The 19,793-nt window shown below is 42.2% G+C and overlaps 1 protein-coding gene across 4 annotated transcripts in view; it reads right to left on the bottom strand.

Annotated features, from left to right (window-relative positions):
• The window catches only part of RUFY1 (RUN and FYVE domain containing 1), a 56,336-nt gene extending 36,787 nt beyond the window's left edge, over window positions 1-19,549 (bottom strand). Inside the window, exons 1-5 of one of the 4 annotated variants that reach the window (XM_049707041.1) lie at window positions 19,073-19,549; window positions 9,819-9,992; window positions 8,353-8,470; window positions 3,505-3,606; window positions 1,987-2,110 (exon numbers count right to left, since the gene is read on the bottom strand). In XM_049707041.1, the coding sequence (XP_049562998.1) occupies window positions 1,987-2,110; window positions 3,505-3,606; window positions 8,353-8,470; window positions 9,819-9,992; window positions 19,073-19,364 (810 nt within the window). In that variant the 5' untranslated portion in view covers window positions 19,365-19,549. The remainder of the gene's footprint in view (window positions 1-1,986; window positions 2,111-3,504; window positions 3,607-8,352; window positions 8,471-9,818; window positions 9,993-19,072) is intronic. The other 3 variants (XM_049707040.1, XM_033413475.2, XM_004284043.3) reach the window with 3 other exon arrangements.
• Between the last annotated feature and the right edge of the window lie 244 nt (window positions 19,550-19,793).

The raw sequence follows: 19,793 nt of genomic DNA, 5'->3' as shown, positions 1-19,793 counted from the left end.
CCAGAGACTAAACAGAGAGTCCAGAAATAAGCCTCAGAGCATAATGGATATTTCAACACATGATAAAGGTGGAATTTCAAATTAGTAAGGAAATAATATTTGATACATGATATTGAGAAAACTTTACTACTACTGTAGTAATAGTTTACTACTGTACTTATATAAGAAATCTAGACTTCTACTTCACACTATGTCAAAACGAATAACAGGCAGATCATTTAAATGTAAAAAATATACATGTGATTTAAAAAATTAGGTTAATTTTTAGACGTGGAAGGACCTTCTAAGCACAATACCTTAGAAGGTATAAAGGAAAAGTCCATTAAATATGACCGCCAAAAAAAAAAAAAAGTCTACAGGGAAAACAAGCCCCAAGACAGCAGAAAAAAAATTTATAACAAATATTCTGACAAATGGTAAATATCCTTAATCAATAATAAAGGAGTGGAAAAAGGTGGAAAACTCAAAAAAATGGGCAAAGGATATGAACAGGTGAACCACCAATGGCAAATAAAACATGAAAAAAATAGTTTATCTTCCTAGTTCTCAAAAATATAAATTTGAGATGAAGAGTTGTTTTTCTTTCAGATTAAAAAAGACCAAGAATGCTCACATGTAATCACAACACTCATGCAGAATGCGTACACTCTGACACAGCAATCTCAAAACTTAACCTAAGAAAATAAACAGACAAGAGTAAAAAGAAGTATGAGGATGTTTATAACATTATTGTTGTAACATGGAAACAACTTACATTAATAAGTATTGGTTAAATAAATTATGGTACATCCATAAAATGGATTACTATCAGTTGTTTAAAATGGTTTATATCTCTTGACATCAAGAGCTATGTGGAACATATTATTAAATAAAAAAATTGCAAAATGGTGTGCTTGGAATAATCATATTTTGGTTTAATGAAAAAAGAGAACTCCAAACATCTGTCTCTGAAATATAAATACACACATACACCTTTCTTCATGTGCTTCAAGGATGTATCCTGAAATGTAACACTGAATTAGCGCTTTCTGTGCAATGGGATTATATGTGATATTTTGTTTCTTTTCAAAAAAACTTCTTTGTATTTTTTGAAAAATATTTAACAGGCAAAAACAAGAAAACTACTAGAAAAAAAAAAAAGAGAGGAAAGGTTACAATAAAAAAAGCTGACCTGGTCACGGAGGGATTGGGGAAGCTTTAGATTCATGTCCAAACATGTAGTGGGAAGAAGCCTGGGCCACTGCCCAGTTACAGATGCCCTGAAGAGGTGGAGATGAGGGTGGGGCAGGGTGTCCTGACTTACTGCCCCTGCCACCACAGGTTTAGGCCTCAGCCCCGGTCAAGAGGGCTGTCCCACCCCATGGGGCACTCTGCATCTTACTGCCTACTTTCATTTGTGCTCCATTTTACCATCTGACTTCCCAAATCTCTCCCGAGTCTATTTTCCCATTCCTCGTGCAACCTGGGGCTTCCAGACTTGTCTGCTCAATGTTTTTGCTTTCCCTATTCTTGGCTGCTTCTAACTCATGAACTGGATGGTTGCTAGCTTGATCTTTCTCAATCCCAGGCCTGATCATTTCAGTGTACTGCTTAAATACCTCCAAAGGTTTTTAAGTTCCAAAGTTCCAGGGACAAAAACTAAAGCCTCTAACATGGCACTGATGGCCTAACAACTGGGCCAGCCTCCACCTTCACTTCACTCATCGAGCATCCTGTGTTCTAGCCATGGAGAACTGTTTCCCGTTCCCAAACACGCCATGCTTTCTATGTGTGTCTCTGTGCCTTTGCCCAAGCTATTTTTCACCCTTTCCCAAGACCTTTGCCAGCTGCTCCCCACTCTGGTCCAGCACAGCACCTTGCACAGCCCTGTGCCAGATGCCCCCTGCCATCTGCCCCTTCCTTAGGTTCAGCATATGTCTGCAGATCCTATGTAAAATCCCTGGCCCAGACAAGGCATTCGATCTGGAGTCAAAATTCCCATTTTACCTGAGAATCCAAGTCTTCTCCTTTTAAACAGAGGTTGGCATCAAGCACATTGAGTCCCACCAGCAGACCAACAATCACCATCCCTTCTTCCTCCATCATTAATGCCTCAGGCTCATAGAACTCACTGAAAGAGATTGATACAACAAGAACACCTTCACCACCCTTCTCTTGGACCTACTCTGCCTTTTCACCTCTTAGCTCATGGCCTGGCTGCCAACTTCATCAGGAGCCAGAGGCTCCCTTGTGTGAATTCCCTTCTTCCTTCTATTTCCTCTACCACTTTAAGTGCTGCTATCTCTTCTCTGGCCTCTCCTCTCTTCCTGTGGCTTAAAATGGACTCCTCCTACCTCTGGTCTAGGATTAACTCCTCTGTTTGGACCCTGGAGCCCAGTCCTCCTCATCTCTTGGCTCCTGTGTTCCTGAACATCACTCTGCCCCTCCTGTCCACTCTGGCTCCTTCTTTTGTGTTGCTATGAACTACTTCTACACTTACATTCATGTCAACATAAAGTGGGATCCCACAGCCTCCCCCACCACCCATCCAAGGATAAAACTCTTCCCTCTTCCCTGTGTCCCATGGAACAACACTGGCTGCTTTTACTTCCTTACCTCCAAGTCACCTCAGCCATTACAGTGAGGCTCCATCCATTACTGCTCTGGTCACCAGCGATTAGCTAATTTACCATTGTGTGTATGAGTACATGAGAACTTATTATCCTAAGAATTAATTGTTTAGAACAAAATCTGTACCTCAGAGTTACTCAGTATAACAGTACTCAAAGAAGAGTACAAAGTACATGAACTATTTGAAACCAGTATTTATCATGAAAAGATATGTTCAATAATAAGCCATGACTTGAAAACAATGGAAAATTTTGGGTGACTGTAAAAGACATTTTTATTTCAGTTAGATAAGAGAATTATCTCTGGAGAGATTTGTTCCTTGTAAATGATCATATCCTGGAGAAAATTCCTCTTATAATGGTTACTTTTGTTTATAGAGTTATAAATATAAAAAATGAACCCAGTCATAAATTTCAGAGATAGACAGTTCGTCTTTACTGATGCCAAGAGATATAAAAGTTTACAAACTGAATGTGGAATCCTAAAACAGGTAATCTAGATATGTTCCCTTACAAAAAGCAGGGTTTTATACTTTAAAATTGCCCACTGAATCTAGTTCAAGTCATTTTTCCCCTATTATCACCCAATCAAATACCATTTTGTTGAAACTTAATGGAGTACGCTGTCAGGGTGCCTAATCTTAGGTATTTTTGAAGAACTATCTTCAAAATGACTTTTCAAAATGAAAATATACATCTTCATTCATAAAGACTTTCAGACATCAGTGCTCAAAAAATAAAATACTGCTATTTTAAAACTAAGCCACAGAATAGTTACACTTAATAATAATTTGAATAAAAACTGAATATACATTCTTGTTTTAATTCTGAATGATATATAGAACTGTGTTCTAATTACGAAGCAAAAGCTAAGCAAAGATAGGTGATGAAATACCTTAAGAGATGTTTATTGTCTATAAGCACTTTCAGATAATCTGCCAGTTTCTTCTGCATGAGTGCAAGATAAAGCCAAGCTCTGCCCCTTCCCACAGCTGTCCTGGAATTCAAACAGAGAATCAAACTATTATGGCATAACAATAATAACAACAAAAAACAAAGGGAAAAAAACCAACTTAGCCAAGGAGAAACACATGTTCACGCATACATATGCTGGTGAATGCAGAGAATGCTGTAATAGAGCTGCCCTGGGGGCTGGAGGAGCGCACTGTCTGGGAAGGCTGAGGAAATGGCTCACTGCATTCTTTTGGGTACTGTTTGAAGTCTGTATCATGGGCATGTATTCTGCACCACCCCCCCCCCAAAAAAAATAGGAAAAAAAATTTAAGCCACAAACATCTGATTTCTGGAACAATTAGATAAAACTTTGCATGTATTCATAAAATTTCACAGGGAGTCAGGAAATACCAGGTTAGATTGTATAATGGATAAATTTTCTTTCAAAAGACGAATATAGAACGTAGTTGTTAAAGAGTTGAAGTCTCACAAGATTTCTAGGGCATTAGCTCAAAGGTACAATTTTATTTCTGATGTGGTAAAATACACATAACATAAAGTTTACCACCTTACCCATTTTTAACTGTACTGTTCAGTACTGTTAGGTACATTCATGTTGTTGTGCAACCAATCTCAAAGGTGTGATTTTGAAAAGATCTGTTTTAAACATTAAAAGAAAAGAAAAGTCCTCCCAATTGTAGACCTAACATTATTTAAGGAAAAAAGGATCCTGTTCTAAGCAGAGTAACTGCATTTGTAACACCCAAGAGAGTATTGGAGGTACTGCTGTAATCAATATCAGCCTCAAAGGGTCAGAGGGCACCCAACTTAATCAATACAAAAGACTGTATTCCCCCCTTCTCCCTTCAATAAATGATGTAAAGCCAGAGTAAAAAAGAAAGGAAATAAAGTAGGAAAAAAAAAAGACATCTGATGTCGGCATGATAGGAAAAATGGACACTGACATGTGCTGCTTGGTGGGAGTGCAAACTGGTACAATTCTTCTAGCAGGCAATTTAATGACAGTAGGTTATCAAAATTCTACATCTAGTAATATAAGGAAATAATTTAGGAGGTACACAAAGACGTATGTTTGGGGGTGGTCACCACTGCACTGTTTGGATAATGAGAATTTGAAGACAACCACAAAGAGCAAAGTGGGAGGAGCTATACAAAAATGATGTGGATGACTATTATGGCAAAAGGTTTAAAATCTAATATTAAATGGGAAAAAAAGCCACAAAACAGTACGTACAGTTTAATACTTGATTTTTTTTTCCCAGTTCCCCACCTCTGTACAATATACTGCTCTTAGTTTAGGTTCACTTCCAAAACATTTTTATGCATATGAAAATAAATATAAATTCTATTTTTCTCTCCTGTTTACAAAAAAATTAGTACGCTATATATGCCGTTCTGCAACTTGCTTATTTCACTGAATATCTGTCATTTTGAAATTCTTTCCAGACACAGGGAATTTTTCGTTCATTTTTTCATAGCTTTAGAGTGTTTCAGTATTGGACTGCCCTATAATTTATTTAGCTAGTTTTTATCTAGGCTGTTTCTAATCTTCCGCTGTTACAAATAATGCTGCAACAGGTATTTCTGTACATGTGTCATTTTCATGTGTTAGATTTACGAGATAAAACTCCTAGAATTGGAATTGCTGGGTCAAAGGGTAGATATATTGGTGGTTTTTGTGGATAGTGCCAAACTGTCTTCCATGAGAAGCAGTGCAATAATGAAGCCACTGGGGGAGGTGGAGGGGAATAAAAATAGAATCTTATTTATTTGTCTGTCCGACTATGCACTGAAAGGATCTAAAAGGATACTGACCACGATATTAATTGTAGTTTTTTTTCTGAGTAGTAAGCTAACAGAAGCGCCTTTTTTGTTTCTTAATTAAAAGTTATGTAGGGCTTCCCTGGTGGCGCAGTGGTTGAGAGTCCACCTGCCAATGCAGGGGACGCAGGTTCGTGCCCCGGTCCGGGAGGATCCTGCATGCCGCGGAGTGGCTAGGTCCGTGGGCCATGGCCGCTGAGCCTGCGCGTCCGGAGCCTGTGCTCCGCAACGGGAAAGGCCACAGCAGTGAGAGGCCCGCGTACGGCAAAAAAAAAAAAAAAGTTATGTAATAAGAAAAAAGGTTGTTTTTTGGGTTATTTTATTTTTTTTAGAATTTATTTATTTTTGGCTGTGTTGGGTCCTTGTTGCTGCGCGCGGACTTTCTCGAGTTGTGGTGAAGGGAGGTTAATCTTCGTTGCGGTGCGCGTGCTTCTCATTGTGGTGGCTTCTCTTGTTGCAGAGCCTGGGCTCTAGGCATGTGCGCTTCAGTAGTTGTGGCGCATGGGCTCTAGAGCACAGGCTCAGTAGTTGTGGCACACAGACTTCGTTGCTCCGCGGCATGTGGGATCTTCCCAGACCAGGGATCGAACCCATGTTTCCTGCATTGGCAGGCGGAGTCTTAACCACTGTGCCACCAGGGAAGTCCCCAAAAAGGTTGTTTTTAATTTTCAAAAAAGAGAGAGACAAGCTTTGTCTGTTATCTGGGTTTAAGTGCCAATCTTAAGTGTAACTTATTCACTGTGTAACAGTTTGTTTAATAATAAACCATGACATGAAAACAATGAAATATTTTGGGTGATAGGCCATACTGTAAAAGATATTTTTATCTCAATTAGACAAGGACATTAAACTCTAGAGAGATGTCTCTCAGGATGCAAAGTTCGTCACGCAAGTTTCAAACCACCTTAGAGCAAACAGTCTCTACCCTCAAAAAAAATTCTGGTCATAACTTCCAAAATACTGCAGAAATTTTAGAACTTTTGTTACTATTTAATGAAATAGTAAAAACACTGCAGCTCTTTATAGAGCAAAGCAGTAGCCTTTTCTCACATGGCTCCCAACAAGGCTACTCCTCCAGAGGCGTCAAGAGGAGGGAGCTACTATGTATTTCCTTTTTGGCAGACAGAGGGAGGATTTTGGTACTTAAGCTAGTTACCTGTTTAGCATCCACAGGGAACAGAAGCAGTGAGTTTAGCTGACAATAAGCTCTTTGTTAGCACAGCAAGACTTCAAAAATGCCTCCTGTGCCTAAGTGGAAATAGCCTGAGTGCAGGAGGAGGGAGAGCCCTGCTCCATCCAACCAGACCACCCAGAGACACAGTCTAGTGCTGTACGCTTGAGGGAGTGAGCTTGCTGGAAGGGAATGGACAATAGGACCACATAAAGAACAAGTGAAGGGACTTCCCTGGTGGCGCAGTGGTTAAGAATGCAGGGGACATGGGTTCGATCCCTGGTCCGGGAAGATCCCACATGCCACGAAGCAACGGAGCCTGTGTGCCACAACTGCTCAGCCTGCGCTCTAGAACCCGCGAGCCACAATTACTGAAGCCTGGGTGCCTAGAGCCTGTGCTCTGCAACGAGAAGCCACTGCGGTGAGAAGCCCGCACACTGCAATGAAGACCCAATACCACCAAAAAAAAAAACAAAAAAAAAAAAACCTGAAGAAACAAGGCAGAAGACGTAGGAGGCTCATGAGGGGGTCACCAAATAAATATATGAAAGGTTGTCGCCTGCTAAAGGTTTTCACCTTAGGTGGTATAGGCCCAGAGGGATGAACCAGGGACAGAGACAGAAGGCTTAAGTCCTATGAATGCACAGGGCTCAGCAAAGATGGAGTTTAGTGGGATTTAGAGGGCTTAGTGGGATTTAGAGGGCTTCAGAGACCAGCAGACCTGTGCTTTCTTCCTGGTTCCACCTCTCCCTTGCCGAGGGACCTTGAGCAAGTTACTTAACTACTCTGAGTCTCAGTTTCTGCACTTGTAGATGGGGACACCAACAGTTTAGTTCCTAGGGATTTGTGGAGGATAAAACGAGATAATGAAATGTCCTTAGCACAATGCCTGGCACATGGCAGGCCCTTAGTTAATTGTGGTGGCTATTATTATTATCTAAAAATGGGATAAGCTGGCTCTGCAGGAGAAGGTCAAACAGAGGCTGGACAGTTGAGTCCCCTGTGAAAGACTCTGCCGGGAGAACTTTTGCATTGGCCTAAGGATCTCCAGGGCCCCTTCTCAATGCAGATTCCACGATACACGTTTTCGTGTTCCATTCAGTTTTTTATTTTGAGCCTATACATAGGGATCCCAAGGGCAAACCGAGATAAGGCAAAAAGGCAAAATTCATTAGTGCCAGCCTTTCCACAAATGTTTCTTATCCTGGAATCTAAAATCTGTTCCAAACTGTATTATTCAGAAAACTGCCCAGGTGCATCTTTTTTTTTTTTTTTAAACATCTTTATTGGAGTATAATTGCTTTTTAATGGTGTGTTAGTTTCTGCTTTATAACAAAGTGAATCAGCTATACATATACATATATCCTCATATCTCCTCCCTCTTGCGTCTCCCTCCCACCCTCCCTATCCCACCCCTCTAGGTGGTCACAAAGCACCCAGGTGCATCTGAAGCAGCAATTCCAGGAGTGTAACAACTCTTTTTCCTCCTGTAACTGCTCTTTGGGTGACAACACCTTTTCACTATTTGACCTTGTACGACACGCAATCACTGTCCCCATTTTAAAGAAAAGGAAACTGTGGCTCAAGAAGGGCAAATTTTCTCAAGCTTATGTGGAGAATGAGCAGCAGAGCTGGGACTAAAGTCTAAGTAGAGTGTAGCTTTTGCTACAATTTGTTCTAAATTAGAAAACGCTTTATCAGCAAGGAATAGAGAAATTGATAAATACAAGGAAGTTTTCTTAAAACATCAAATTGATGTAACTACTTCTCACTCACTTTAATTCTGGCAGATTTCTGACACTAGTGGCTATATCTGATGCTTCTGGACAAAGTTTCTCCACCAGCTCCAAAGGACCAAAGAAAGATTTATTTTGGCCAATAAAACTCTTCTTAACTAAAAGGGAAAACAGAAGTGTTATTCATAAGAACAGGTTGCAAAATGTCTTCAGGGTCCCACAGTCTCTCTCCCAAAAGCCAAATGAATGCTGTGGAGCTGCACTGCTTACTCCTTCTGATTCAGTCTTGGGGACTGGGAAAGGCCAGGTACCAAATGAGCTCTCCCTTCCTCTAATGAAAGGGTTTCTCTGATATACCCACTAGGCTCTTTCTTTCAAGTATTTATTGACCATGAAATAAAACAAGTGGTCAAATGATCACCTGTGAAATCCTTGCCCTTTCTCCCTCCTATGCCAAAGTCAATTCTTGATTTCAAATCATCACCACCATCCCTTATCTGAACTGCTGCAATAATCTCCTAATGGGTTTCCCTGCTCCTAATACCGTCACCTCCCCACCTTTCTAATCTGTCCTCCACATAGCTGGAAGTTCTTTTACAAATGTAAGTTAGATCTTGTTTTTCCCTTGCTGAAAATCCTCTAAATACTCTTAGAATAAAATCCAGCTCCTCACCTGACCTATAAAGGCCTACCGTGATCCAGCCCATCCCAACTGCCCTGACCTCACCTACTCCTTCTCAGCATGCCTCAGTTACCTGGTGTCTTCCTGAAACCAAGGTTGGTCCCCCTCAGGACTTCGCTCCTGTTTTGTTCTGTCTTTCTAGGAAGGCTCTTGCCCCAAACATTTGCAAGGTTGACTCCTTCTCTTTTAGGTCTCAGCTCACATTTTACCTCCCCAGAAAGACCTTCGCCTCTCACCCTAGTTGAAAGGTTTTTCCCTTTATTCTCTATCATTTAACCTATTTTGCGTCCCTGAATTTGTAGCATTTTGTAATTATGTTTGCTTCTGAGTTTGTTGTCTGTCTCCTCTTCTAGAACTGTGCTGTCCAAGGTAGTCACTAGCCACAAGTGCTACTGAAATGTAGCCAGTGCAACTGAGATGTGCTGTAAGTATAAAACACACGGTGGATCTTTAAGCCTCAGTGTAGAAAAGAATGCAAAATATCTCATTAGTAAGGTTTATACTGATTATATGTGTCAAAATGATAATATTTTGGCTATATTGGGATAAATTACTAAAAGTAATTTCATCTGTTTCTTCTCCGTTTTTTTAAACGTGTCTACTAGAACATTAGAAATTACACATGTGGCTTGCATGGCATTTCTATTGGACAGCGCTGCTCTAGAATGTCGCGTCTTGTGGGCAGGGACCTTGTTTGTCTTGTGCACTGTTTGTCTTGTGTGCACAAGAACAACACCAGCACCCAGAACAACGTTTGGCACTGATGATGCTGGGAAGCAGCTAGCCCGAATTTTTCAAGCCCCCGACCCCGCCCTCAGGCTCACCTTTCAGCCCATGTTTGAGGCAGTGCTCCATCACTACAAAGAACTGCTGCAAGGGGGCATGGTCTGCATCCAGGCTGCGGCCCAGGCTCAGGGCGGACTGGAGCAAGACCTTGATGCTGAGTTTCATCATGTGCATCAGGTTGACACGCTCCTCCATCATCTGGCACTTGGAAGCTGGAGGACAGAAGCGGGGACAGCTTCGTTAGTGGACTGAGTGTAGCCCGGGGTGAGGAGGCTGGACGCGGAACAATGGAGGCGGTCTGCTCGGAGCGCGGACGTGCGGGTAAACTGGAGATCGCAGCCAGCCGGGCCCTGACCCCGGGAGGTCACAGCCGCATGTGGGCGGCGGGGGCCTTGGGTCAGACTCTAGAGGCCTCTCCCAGGTAGCTCAGCGCGTTGCTACGGCGACGACCCTACCAAGAGTCTCCGCGAATGGTTCCTCCCACGCCTCCATTCCATTTTTGACTAATGGAAGGGCGCAAACTCCAGGAAGCCCTGCCCCAAGCTAGAAGGCTTGCTGGGAAAGTGCTCCACCCCCTCTCGTTCCTATTGGAGGAGTCCAGCTCGAGGCCACGCCCATGGAGCTAACGGGCGCCATTTTGACTTTTCAGCCAGGACGGAGGTAGCGGCTTCCGGGATTGGTTGGGTTGGTCCGCACACCGGCCACAGGGCTTTCTGAGCCGGTTGTTTTGCCTGATAGTGCCAGCCGGAGCCTTCGGGGAAGCATCAGTTCCTCAGTAATAGACTCAAATTTTCGTTGTTACCCATCTTTCGTCCACAATTAGTGGACAATTACGAGTTTTACACTTCTTTTGTAAATAAAACCGTTAGAATAAAATGAACTCAGCTGCTTTTCAACTCCATTAACCTTGTCACTTTGAGAGTAAAAGTTTGTAGTCAATATCAGATATCCATGACAAATTCTTACCAAGTGTCATCTCAAGCCCAGGAAACTGTCATTCGAGAAATTAATAATATAGACCCCAAACTATAACCTACTCCCGGCAGGAAAAATATCCCGGGCCAGCGCGCCCCTCTCTCCGCACCTGCGCCATCGTTCGGTCATTTAAATGGGTGGGGTGGGGTGGGGATCTTATTGTTTTAGTTTGCAGTTGTTCATTACAGATGTTAAGCAGCTTTTCATGTTTGTCTCCTAGTATTCCTTCTATGAATTGTCTGTTAAATCTTTTAACTTTCTTTGTTTTATTGGTCCGTATATTCTGGATATTAATCCTTTGTCTACCTGTCTACCTGTCTACCTTTATTTCATGGGCAGTAAATAATATGGACATATAAATAGTTAAAAGAGCATATATATGTGTAGCTAAACCGAAAAGAATGATACTATGACTGTGAATTTATAATACAGGTATTAAGACTAGAGACAGCCTGGGACTGAAAATTCTAAATTCTCATCAAAACCCAAGAGGACAGCTGCTGGGAAAGAAAAATCGGCCTAAACCTTTCATCATGGTGTGGAAAAAGAAAAGTGGACTTTAAGTAAAGCATTTGGGTGGGAGTGGTATAATTATTTTTAAATTTTGAGAGAATCCTATGTATTACATTTATAAATTTGAAAAGTTTAATGAAATGGATGATAGGCAAAGGGAATAGAAACTGTAAAACCCCAACAAGAAGAGGGAGAAATCCTGAATAGACCAATAACCACAGAAGCAATTTGTAAAGATTTATTCAAAGAAGATACCAATCCCCGGTCTAAAACGAAGTCTAGTGTTGTTCGAATGGGAATACGTATGCAGGAAGTCCTGTGGAGGGCTAGGCAGGCCCAGATATTTTAAGGAAGTCGATTTCTAGATCCTCAAGTTTCACAGGCACTCTTTCTTCTTCCACTCTACAGAAGAACCACAATTCATTCCTTGTCCAATATCTTGTCCTCTTTTTTAAAAAAATAAACTTATTTATTCATTTATTTAATTTTTGGCTGCATTGGGTCTTCACTGCTGCAGGCGGGTTTTCTCTAGTTGCTGAGAGTGGGGGCTACTCTGTTGCGGTGCACAGGCTTCTCATTGCAGTGGCTTCTCTTGTTGCGGAGCATGGGCTCTAGGCACGCGGGCTTCAGTAGTTGTGGCACACGGGCTTCAGTAGTTGTGGCTCATGGGCTCTAGAGCGCAGGCTCAGTAGTTGTGGCGCGTGGGCTTAGTTGCTCCACGGCATGTGGGATCTTCCCAGACCAGGGCGCAAACCCGTGTCCCCTGCATTGGCAGGCAGATTCTTAACCACTGCGCCACCAGGGGAGCCCCCATATCTTCCTCTTGATGCACTGACCTGGGGTGCAGAAAGTCTCACACACCAAATGGAGGTGAAACCTCCTTTGATGATTAATCAAGTCACCCAAAACATGAAGAGCCTCCAGTCTCTCATTGCTTTGTTGAACTTAGTTAAACTCGGTCTTGGGAGAGAGGGTTGGTCTCCAGCCCTCTGCTGGGTATCCTGAATTTGGAGAGTTAAAAAAAAATTTCCCCCACAAATATGAATATATATAATTGTTTTCAGTCAGTCTCAACACTCATCCCTTGGATATGCCATTAACTTGATGGACACGTTCAATAAATTAAATGAGCCAAACTGAAGCTCCAAGTTTTTGATGAAAATGGATTTCAAGTACATGTAAACTAACTTTTAAATAATTAAGTAATTAATTAATTTTGGCCATATGGGACTTAGTTCCCTGACTAGGGATCAAACCCGTGTCCCCTGCAGTGGAAGTGTGCAGTCCCAACCACTGGACGACCAGGGAATTCCCTAAACACTTTTTGTCAAAAAATATTGTATTGGCAAGGTGTAATGAAATAAGCAATGTTTAGATATCCCCAACCATTTTGAGTGTTCTGAGTTAAACAGAATGAAAGAATTATAAGGCATAATTATCATCTGATAAGTTTTGATAAAGCCTTTTTTTGGGAACTTCCCAGAGGTAGAGAAATTTCTTTAATGTGACTAGGTTGTATCCTTTTGCAAGTAAGGTGATTTTCATTTGAACAAAATGAATATTTGAACAAAAATGAACAAAATTTTGACATTAGATCAATGTGATTTGGGGCATATAACTTAGAAGGAGTTCAAAAATTGAACAACATTACTATAACAAAACTGTCCATTTCATACCTGAGTCACTTTGCTGTACAGCAGAAATTAACATGACATTGTAAATCAACTATACTTCAATAAAACTTAAAAAAAAATTTGGTAGAATTTACCAATGGGAAAAAAAACCCTGTCCATTCCTATTTCTTATTTATATGAGCCAGATTTCTCAAGGATCACATCTATAAAAAATCAAAAAATAGGAATAAAATTGATTCTGAGTCCTATCACATTTTATCAGTAAATATATATACTCATCTACAAGTACATGCTAATGAAAAAACCAACACCAGCTCATGAAGAGAAGTAATTCCAAGAAAAATTTATGCATAATTACTTATAAAATTATATTTATATTCCTTTAATTAACTTAGCATTACTAATAATTCTAATGGTAATTTGTTCCAGAAGAAAAAAATTTTTTTTTAATTTATTTATTTTATTTATTTATTTTTGGCTGCATTGGGTCTTTGTTACTGAGCACAGGCTTTCTCTAGTTGTGGCGAGAGGGGGCTACTCTTCGTTGCGGTGTGTGAGCTTCTCATTGTGGTGGCTTCTCTTGTTGCAGAGCATGGGGTCTAGGCCCGCGGGCTTCAGTAGTTGTGGCTCGCGGGCTCTAGAGTGCAGGCTCAGTAGTTGTGGTACATGGGCTTAGTTGCTCGTGGCACGTGGGATCTTCCCGGACCAGGGCTTGAGCCCATGTCCCCTGCATTGGCAGGCAGAGTCTTAACCACTGCACCACTAGGGAAGCCCAAGAAAAAATATTTTATATACTCAGCTTTAGTCACAAGAAAAGTTTATTACATTTTAATTAATTTACATATTTTTTTCTGAGATGTATGATAGGATGACCAATAAAAAAATTTAAAACATACGTAAGTGGATTGGAAATTCAAGTCCAAGGAATAAAAGGGAAAAATGTAAAAATTTCAAATATTAATTAACTTGTTATTTATTTTTAAGATGGATGGTAGTGTTATCAAATCATTAAGGTATTTATATACCACTTGATACACTTAAAAGAATGATATCATGGTTTTATTTTAAAAAGTCAATTTTACAATAAACCAGAAAATGTATTCTAAACTTTAAAATTATGATGAAGAATTTTATGTATCAACTTTAAAAGCTGAAGATTTTTTGGGGGGGGGGGTCATGTGAACAAAAAATGTGAAGACTAGTGCTTAAGGCAGTGGCTCCTACCATCGTTCCTGGGAACACAGCAGTGTTCTGCAGCCATCTCATCCATCCCCTGGTTGGGTTAGTCACCTATTCCCATTTGAGCTCAATTTAGGGTCATGGAAAATTGGAGCTGGAAGGATCTTTAAGCTGTTTCATCTCTCAGTTTTATTAGCTTTGTGCCCTTGGCTAAGCTGTTCACATCTCTAAGCTTTGTTAATAATAGTTCAACACAACACACAGAATGTCACAAAATTCCACACTTATTGAATTGCCAAGTAAATGGTCTGATCAGGGATCTCAACCTTGACTGTTGTAGAGGGGCTGGGCCTGTAACATAAAAGAGTGACCCAGTGAGAGGACAAGCTGGAGAGAACGTGCAGCCACCCTCTTGCTGGAGGAATGCTGATTGATCATATGTGCCAGATGGGAGTTTTCAGGAGAAGCTGGTGATCTGGATTTTTATGGAAAACCTGGTAATTGGCTAAAAAAATTTTAAATGCTTATAAAAGCATTTAAGTATAAACTATGCAGGAGAGAAAAAAATGCAACTACCAGCCACAAACATCTCAAAGGGCTGCTCTGTACCTTTGGTGTAGAGAATAAGTATTCACTTCAGGGAGTGGATTCTACAGATTTTTTTTTGTTTTTTGATCGGGTTCTGAATTATAGAGAATTAACTAGATTCTTTATAAATTTGAGTTTTAGTTTTGATTAGCCCTTTGGTGTCTTGAAAGATCTTATAATACAGTATGGTGTTACCCTGTACTGACAAAACCATTTTACACTTTCCTAATTTTCCGGAATTTTCACTTATCTCAATGGCTAACTTAAGGAGTTCAGCAATGTGAAATGAAAAAGTCATTGTACTTCATTTTGGAAGGAGCAATATCACTTGTGAAGAAGTGCTCTGACACATGGAAAAGAAATTTGCCATGGAAGACAACAGAGAAAGGCATAATACATATCACCTACCTAATGACAAATATATATCTAAATACTTTAAAAATTAAAGAATGACTTCTTCAGTGAGTTTTGTTATTCATTCTTTAGGACAGGGGTCCCTATCCACCGGGCCACGGACCAGTACTGGTCTGTGGCCTGTCAGGAAGTGGGCCACACAGCAGGAGGTGAGTGGCGGGTGAGCGAGCGAAGTTTCACCTGTATTTACAGCTGCTCCCCATCACTTGCATTACCACCTGAGTCCTGCCTTCTGTCAGATCAGCGGCGGCACTGGATTGTCATAGGAGCACAAGCCCTACTGTGAACTGTGTATGCGAGGGATTTAGGTTGCATGCTCCTTATGAGAATCTAATGCCTGATGATCTGAGGCAGTGATGCTAGCGCTGGGGAGTGGCTGCAAATACAGATTATCATTAGCAGAGAGGTTTGACTGCACAGAGACCATAAACAATTGCTTGCAGACTCATATCAAAACCCTATCAGTGACTGGCAAGTGAAGACAAGCTCAGGGCTCCCACTGATTCTGCATTATCGTGAGTTGTATAATTATTTCATTGTATATTACAATGTAATAATAATAGAAATAAAGTGCCAAATAAATGTAACATGCTTGAATCATCTCGAAACCATTCCCCCCACCAAGTCTGTGGAAAAATTGTCTTCCATGAAACTGGTCCCTGGTGCCAAAAAGCTTGGGGACCACTGCTTTAGGAGGAGGCATTACTTTAAAAAGCACGATGTAGAACCCTGTGTGTGTATACTGTGGTTTGTGTGAAAACTGTGTGTATAGAGATGAAAGCACATGTTACATGCACAGACACTCTGAAACACAGTAGGATTGGGGACAGTTTCTGGGAAGGACTTATTCTACACTGAGTGTCCTTTAGTACAGTTTGATTTTTGTTTTTGTTTTACCATGTGTATTACCTTTAGAAAAAATACCAAAAAACCAAACAAGATAACTACAAAGAATGCAATCATTGTGGCAAGTTGTGCTACCAGACCCCACGTGGGATAACATTTTAAAACAAGTATTCAAAGCATTCCACAGTCCATGACATTCCACAGCTTTTTCCTTAAACCTGTATCACCAAAAAAATTTTATCTGGCAAGAGTGCTGCTAACATTCAGTCTCCGCTCCTTCACCACTCCCTCTGAATAATCTCTGTTCTCACTGCTTTTGTAAGCAGATAAGCAGATCAATGGAAAAGAGATGAAATGAGCCAGCCCTGACTGGAGTGGTGGCTGCCATCTTCTCCTGACCTGCTTTTCTGAGGCCTCTGCAGAGCATGCTACCCAGGGTTCAGTTCCTTTTCCCCATCCCCACTCCTGTCCTACCTGATGGCTTCAAATCTGGGTTACTCTCGGAGTAACAGCTCATCCCAGCTGTTCCCCACACTTCTGCCCTCAGTAAGCCATGTTCACAATTTTCACCAGATTTGAGTGGCAGTTATTTACTTAATATTTTCTTTAAATTGACTAATTAAAAATCCATATGTATATATTACAGCATTTTACTTATAAAATTATTTAAAGGCATCAAGGCATTGAGGTGATGTGACTAAGAGCACAGGCTTGAGAGGCAGCCTGGCTTGGTTCAAGTCCTGGCTCTGCCATTTCTAAGTAAACTTTGTCAAATTACTTCTCTTTAATGCAGTTTCCCTCTTTATAAATAGGGGATAACAACGGTACCTACCACTTGGGGCAGGCTATGTGGGCGGAGGCATGAAGTCAACCTCTCCCTCCCATGGCCCTAAGTGACAGCAATTTCCTGCAGGGATGCAGTCCCTATCTGGTTGGGTGGGTGAGAGGCTGCTGCCCAGTGCCTGCCTAACGTGCTGTGGCGCTGCCAGCCCGGGGCAGGCCAGTGCATACCTGGCCCTGCCCTGAGAGTCAGACAGCATAACCCCAACCCTCCCTGCGGCAGCACTGGTCATGCAGCGTGGTCAGGGAGGGGTGGGGAGAAGCCCTAGGGCAGTTCAAGTGGAACAGAGCGGCCAAGAACCTGTCCCAGGAAGACAGTGGAAGATGGGACCACACAAAAGCCGGCTCCAAGGCCCCCACACATGCTCCTTTGTCCCATCAGACTTCACTTAATACAAATTCAAAGATAAAATTAGTAAGAATTTCTATCATGGGGCACTTCTGAGTACCTGGCCGTGCACAATCACACTGATTGAAGCCTGCATTGATTGCATATCATGAAGCCAGTTCAGCGATCACCTAGGATTATTGTGAAGATTAAATGAACTAATGTATGTACAGACCTAAGACTAATATCTGGCACCTAGGAAGCACAATATAAATGCTGGGTATTATTTATAGCATTACCATAAATAGAAAACAAGTATTTTTCAAATATGCATTTGTTCAACAAATATTTATTATTCTGTGCTAGGCACAGTTCTAGGCACTGGCACATTTTATTTATCACCGAACAGCTAACATGTATTATTTGCTTACTAAGAAGGCTCCAGAAGACCCCATGCCTTGACTCTCAGGACTGACCACCAATGGTGGGCATACAGTCAAACACCCATTGATGCGTGTAAAGGTAGCGAGCTAGTGGCAACTAGATTCCTGAGTTAAACAGGCTCCTTCGTTACCTTCTAGTCTACTTTCTATCGCCAAAGAAATATTGTTTTCTATCTCGTCAGATTTTAAACTTTCCTCAGTAATCTTCCTTAACCAATGAAACTGTCACAATCCACTATCCTTGTGCCAGTGCTGACTTCTACATCAAATATACATTGGACAGGATGGAATCAAGAAACCTCAAAGGCAGGGACTTCCCTGGTGGTCCAGTGGTAAAGAATCTGCCTTCCAATGCAGGGGACGCTGGTTGGATCCCTGGCTGGGGAACTAAGATCCCACATGCTACGGGGCAACTAAGCCCGCACGCCTCAATGAGAGAGCCCCCATGCTGCAAACCACAAAGCCCAGGCACCCTGGAGCCTGCGCGCCACAACTAGAGAGAATCATGTGCGCCTCAGTGAAGATCTCAAGTGCTGCAACTAAGACCTGACGCAGCCAAAAAAATAAAGTAAAATAAATATTAAAAAAGAGTACTTGTTAAAAAAAAAGGAACCTCAAAGGCACACTATAATATAATGCTTCTTAGAGAGCACTCCACAGTCTTTAGTGAACTCTGCCCCACAGCACTTTGTGTGATGAAAATGTTCTCACTGCACAATCCAATACAGTAGCCACTAGCCACGTGTAGACTACTGAGCACTTCAAATGTGGCTGTTGTGACTGAGGAACTGAATTTTTAACATTTAAACATCACATGTGGGTAGTGGCTACTGTATTGGTTGGCACAGCTCTAAATATCTGGCTTTACAGGGCTAAGTCACACTCTAAATATCATAATCATTTAATGTTTCCATTCTCACTCATTTGCTAAAACTCTGTTATAGATGACAAAGGCTTAAAAGGACTATAAGAGATCATTGGGTGAACCACAAAATTCCTATTTAACAGGCTGGGAAATGTGATGACTTTTCTGCATGACACAGCTAGTTGGTTGTAGAGCTCACCTGGAACGCTCACCCCCTTAATTCCGCCTTGGTGCTTTGACTCCCCGCTGAGTCGGGATGCGCCGTCAACAACTGGAGGTGTGAGCCAGGATGGCATTTTGAGATTTAAAGCAGAGAACAGTACGGTTTCATTTCTTAAGTAAGTTCTTTAAAAATTAATAAGGACTACCTAAGCTTAAACTCGTACATTTTAAAGTATAAAGTTCACCAGTGAGAATAAGAATGCTGCCTGGGGAACACAACTAGAAGTGAAGTCGCCCCGATCTCAGTCCACCCACGTCCACGTATTTATCTCGGCATGGATACACGGTATAAAGAAAACCACGAGTAGTTAGGCGAGTTAACAGGATGTTTTTTTAACAACCTAACAGGCTGAGTCGGTTAAGCGCCCTTGCCAGCCTGGCTCCCACAGTAAAAGCACCACCCGTCCCACAGAAAGCTCGTAGGTCGCGCCCAGCCGAAGCCTACCTGCGCGCGCCGCGCCGTCCGCGCCGCCCGCGCCGCCCGCGCCGCCGTCCGCGCCGCCCAGCCCAGCGGCCGCGCGCAGCGCGCTTCCACAGCTCGCCGACAGGTTGCCAGTGGCCCTCCGCGCCAGGGTCAGGATGGGCGCCGACCAGCCTTCCGCCGCCGCACGCGGCTTCGCCACCCTCCGCAGTTCGCCTGGGCCCGGCAGCTGGCTGCGGTCCACGATCTCAAACTCTTCTCCCGGCTCCGGCCCCGGCTCCTGCCCCGCCCGGGACCGGTCTTCCCCGTCGGCCATCTTGGTCTTGTCACGTGGCCCCGGCAGGCAGCGGACTCGGCGCGGGCGGGCGCTTTGCCCTTGCTGCTAGTTTTTCGTGTTCGCGACGGGCTTTCCTCTTTATCGCCCTCCTTTCTTTTGTGTCATTTTAAAAAAACTCGGGAAAGTGCAAATCATAAGGAGCACCTACGTTCTCATCACCTGGGAGGACTTGTTTTCGTGGAAGTTATTATTGGGCTTTCTCCTTTTGTTGTGGTGCATCCAACCTGGCTTGGGCACAGCCCACGTGGCCGTAGTTTTTTTTTTTGTGACACTATTTCCTCTTTTTCATTTTCATTTCATACTTTACTATTCCTTAGTGATTTTTCTGCAGCAGTTTTCAGAACAAGCCCTAAAAGAGCGGGTAACGAAACTGTGGGACAGGAGAGGCAGGAAAGCAGGACTTTTTTT

Source organism: Orcinus orca, chromosome 3 (genome assembly GCF_937001465.1).
Source record: "Orcinus orca chromosome 3, mOrcOrc1.1, whole genome shotgun sequence".
Classification (NCBI taxonomy): domain Eukaryota; kingdom Metazoa; phylum Chordata; class Mammalia; order Artiodactyla; family Delphinidae; genus Orcinus; species Orcinus orca.
The sequence above is the reverse complement of the archived record's forward strand: the minus strand, read 5'-3'. Positions and strand labels throughout refer to the sequence as shown.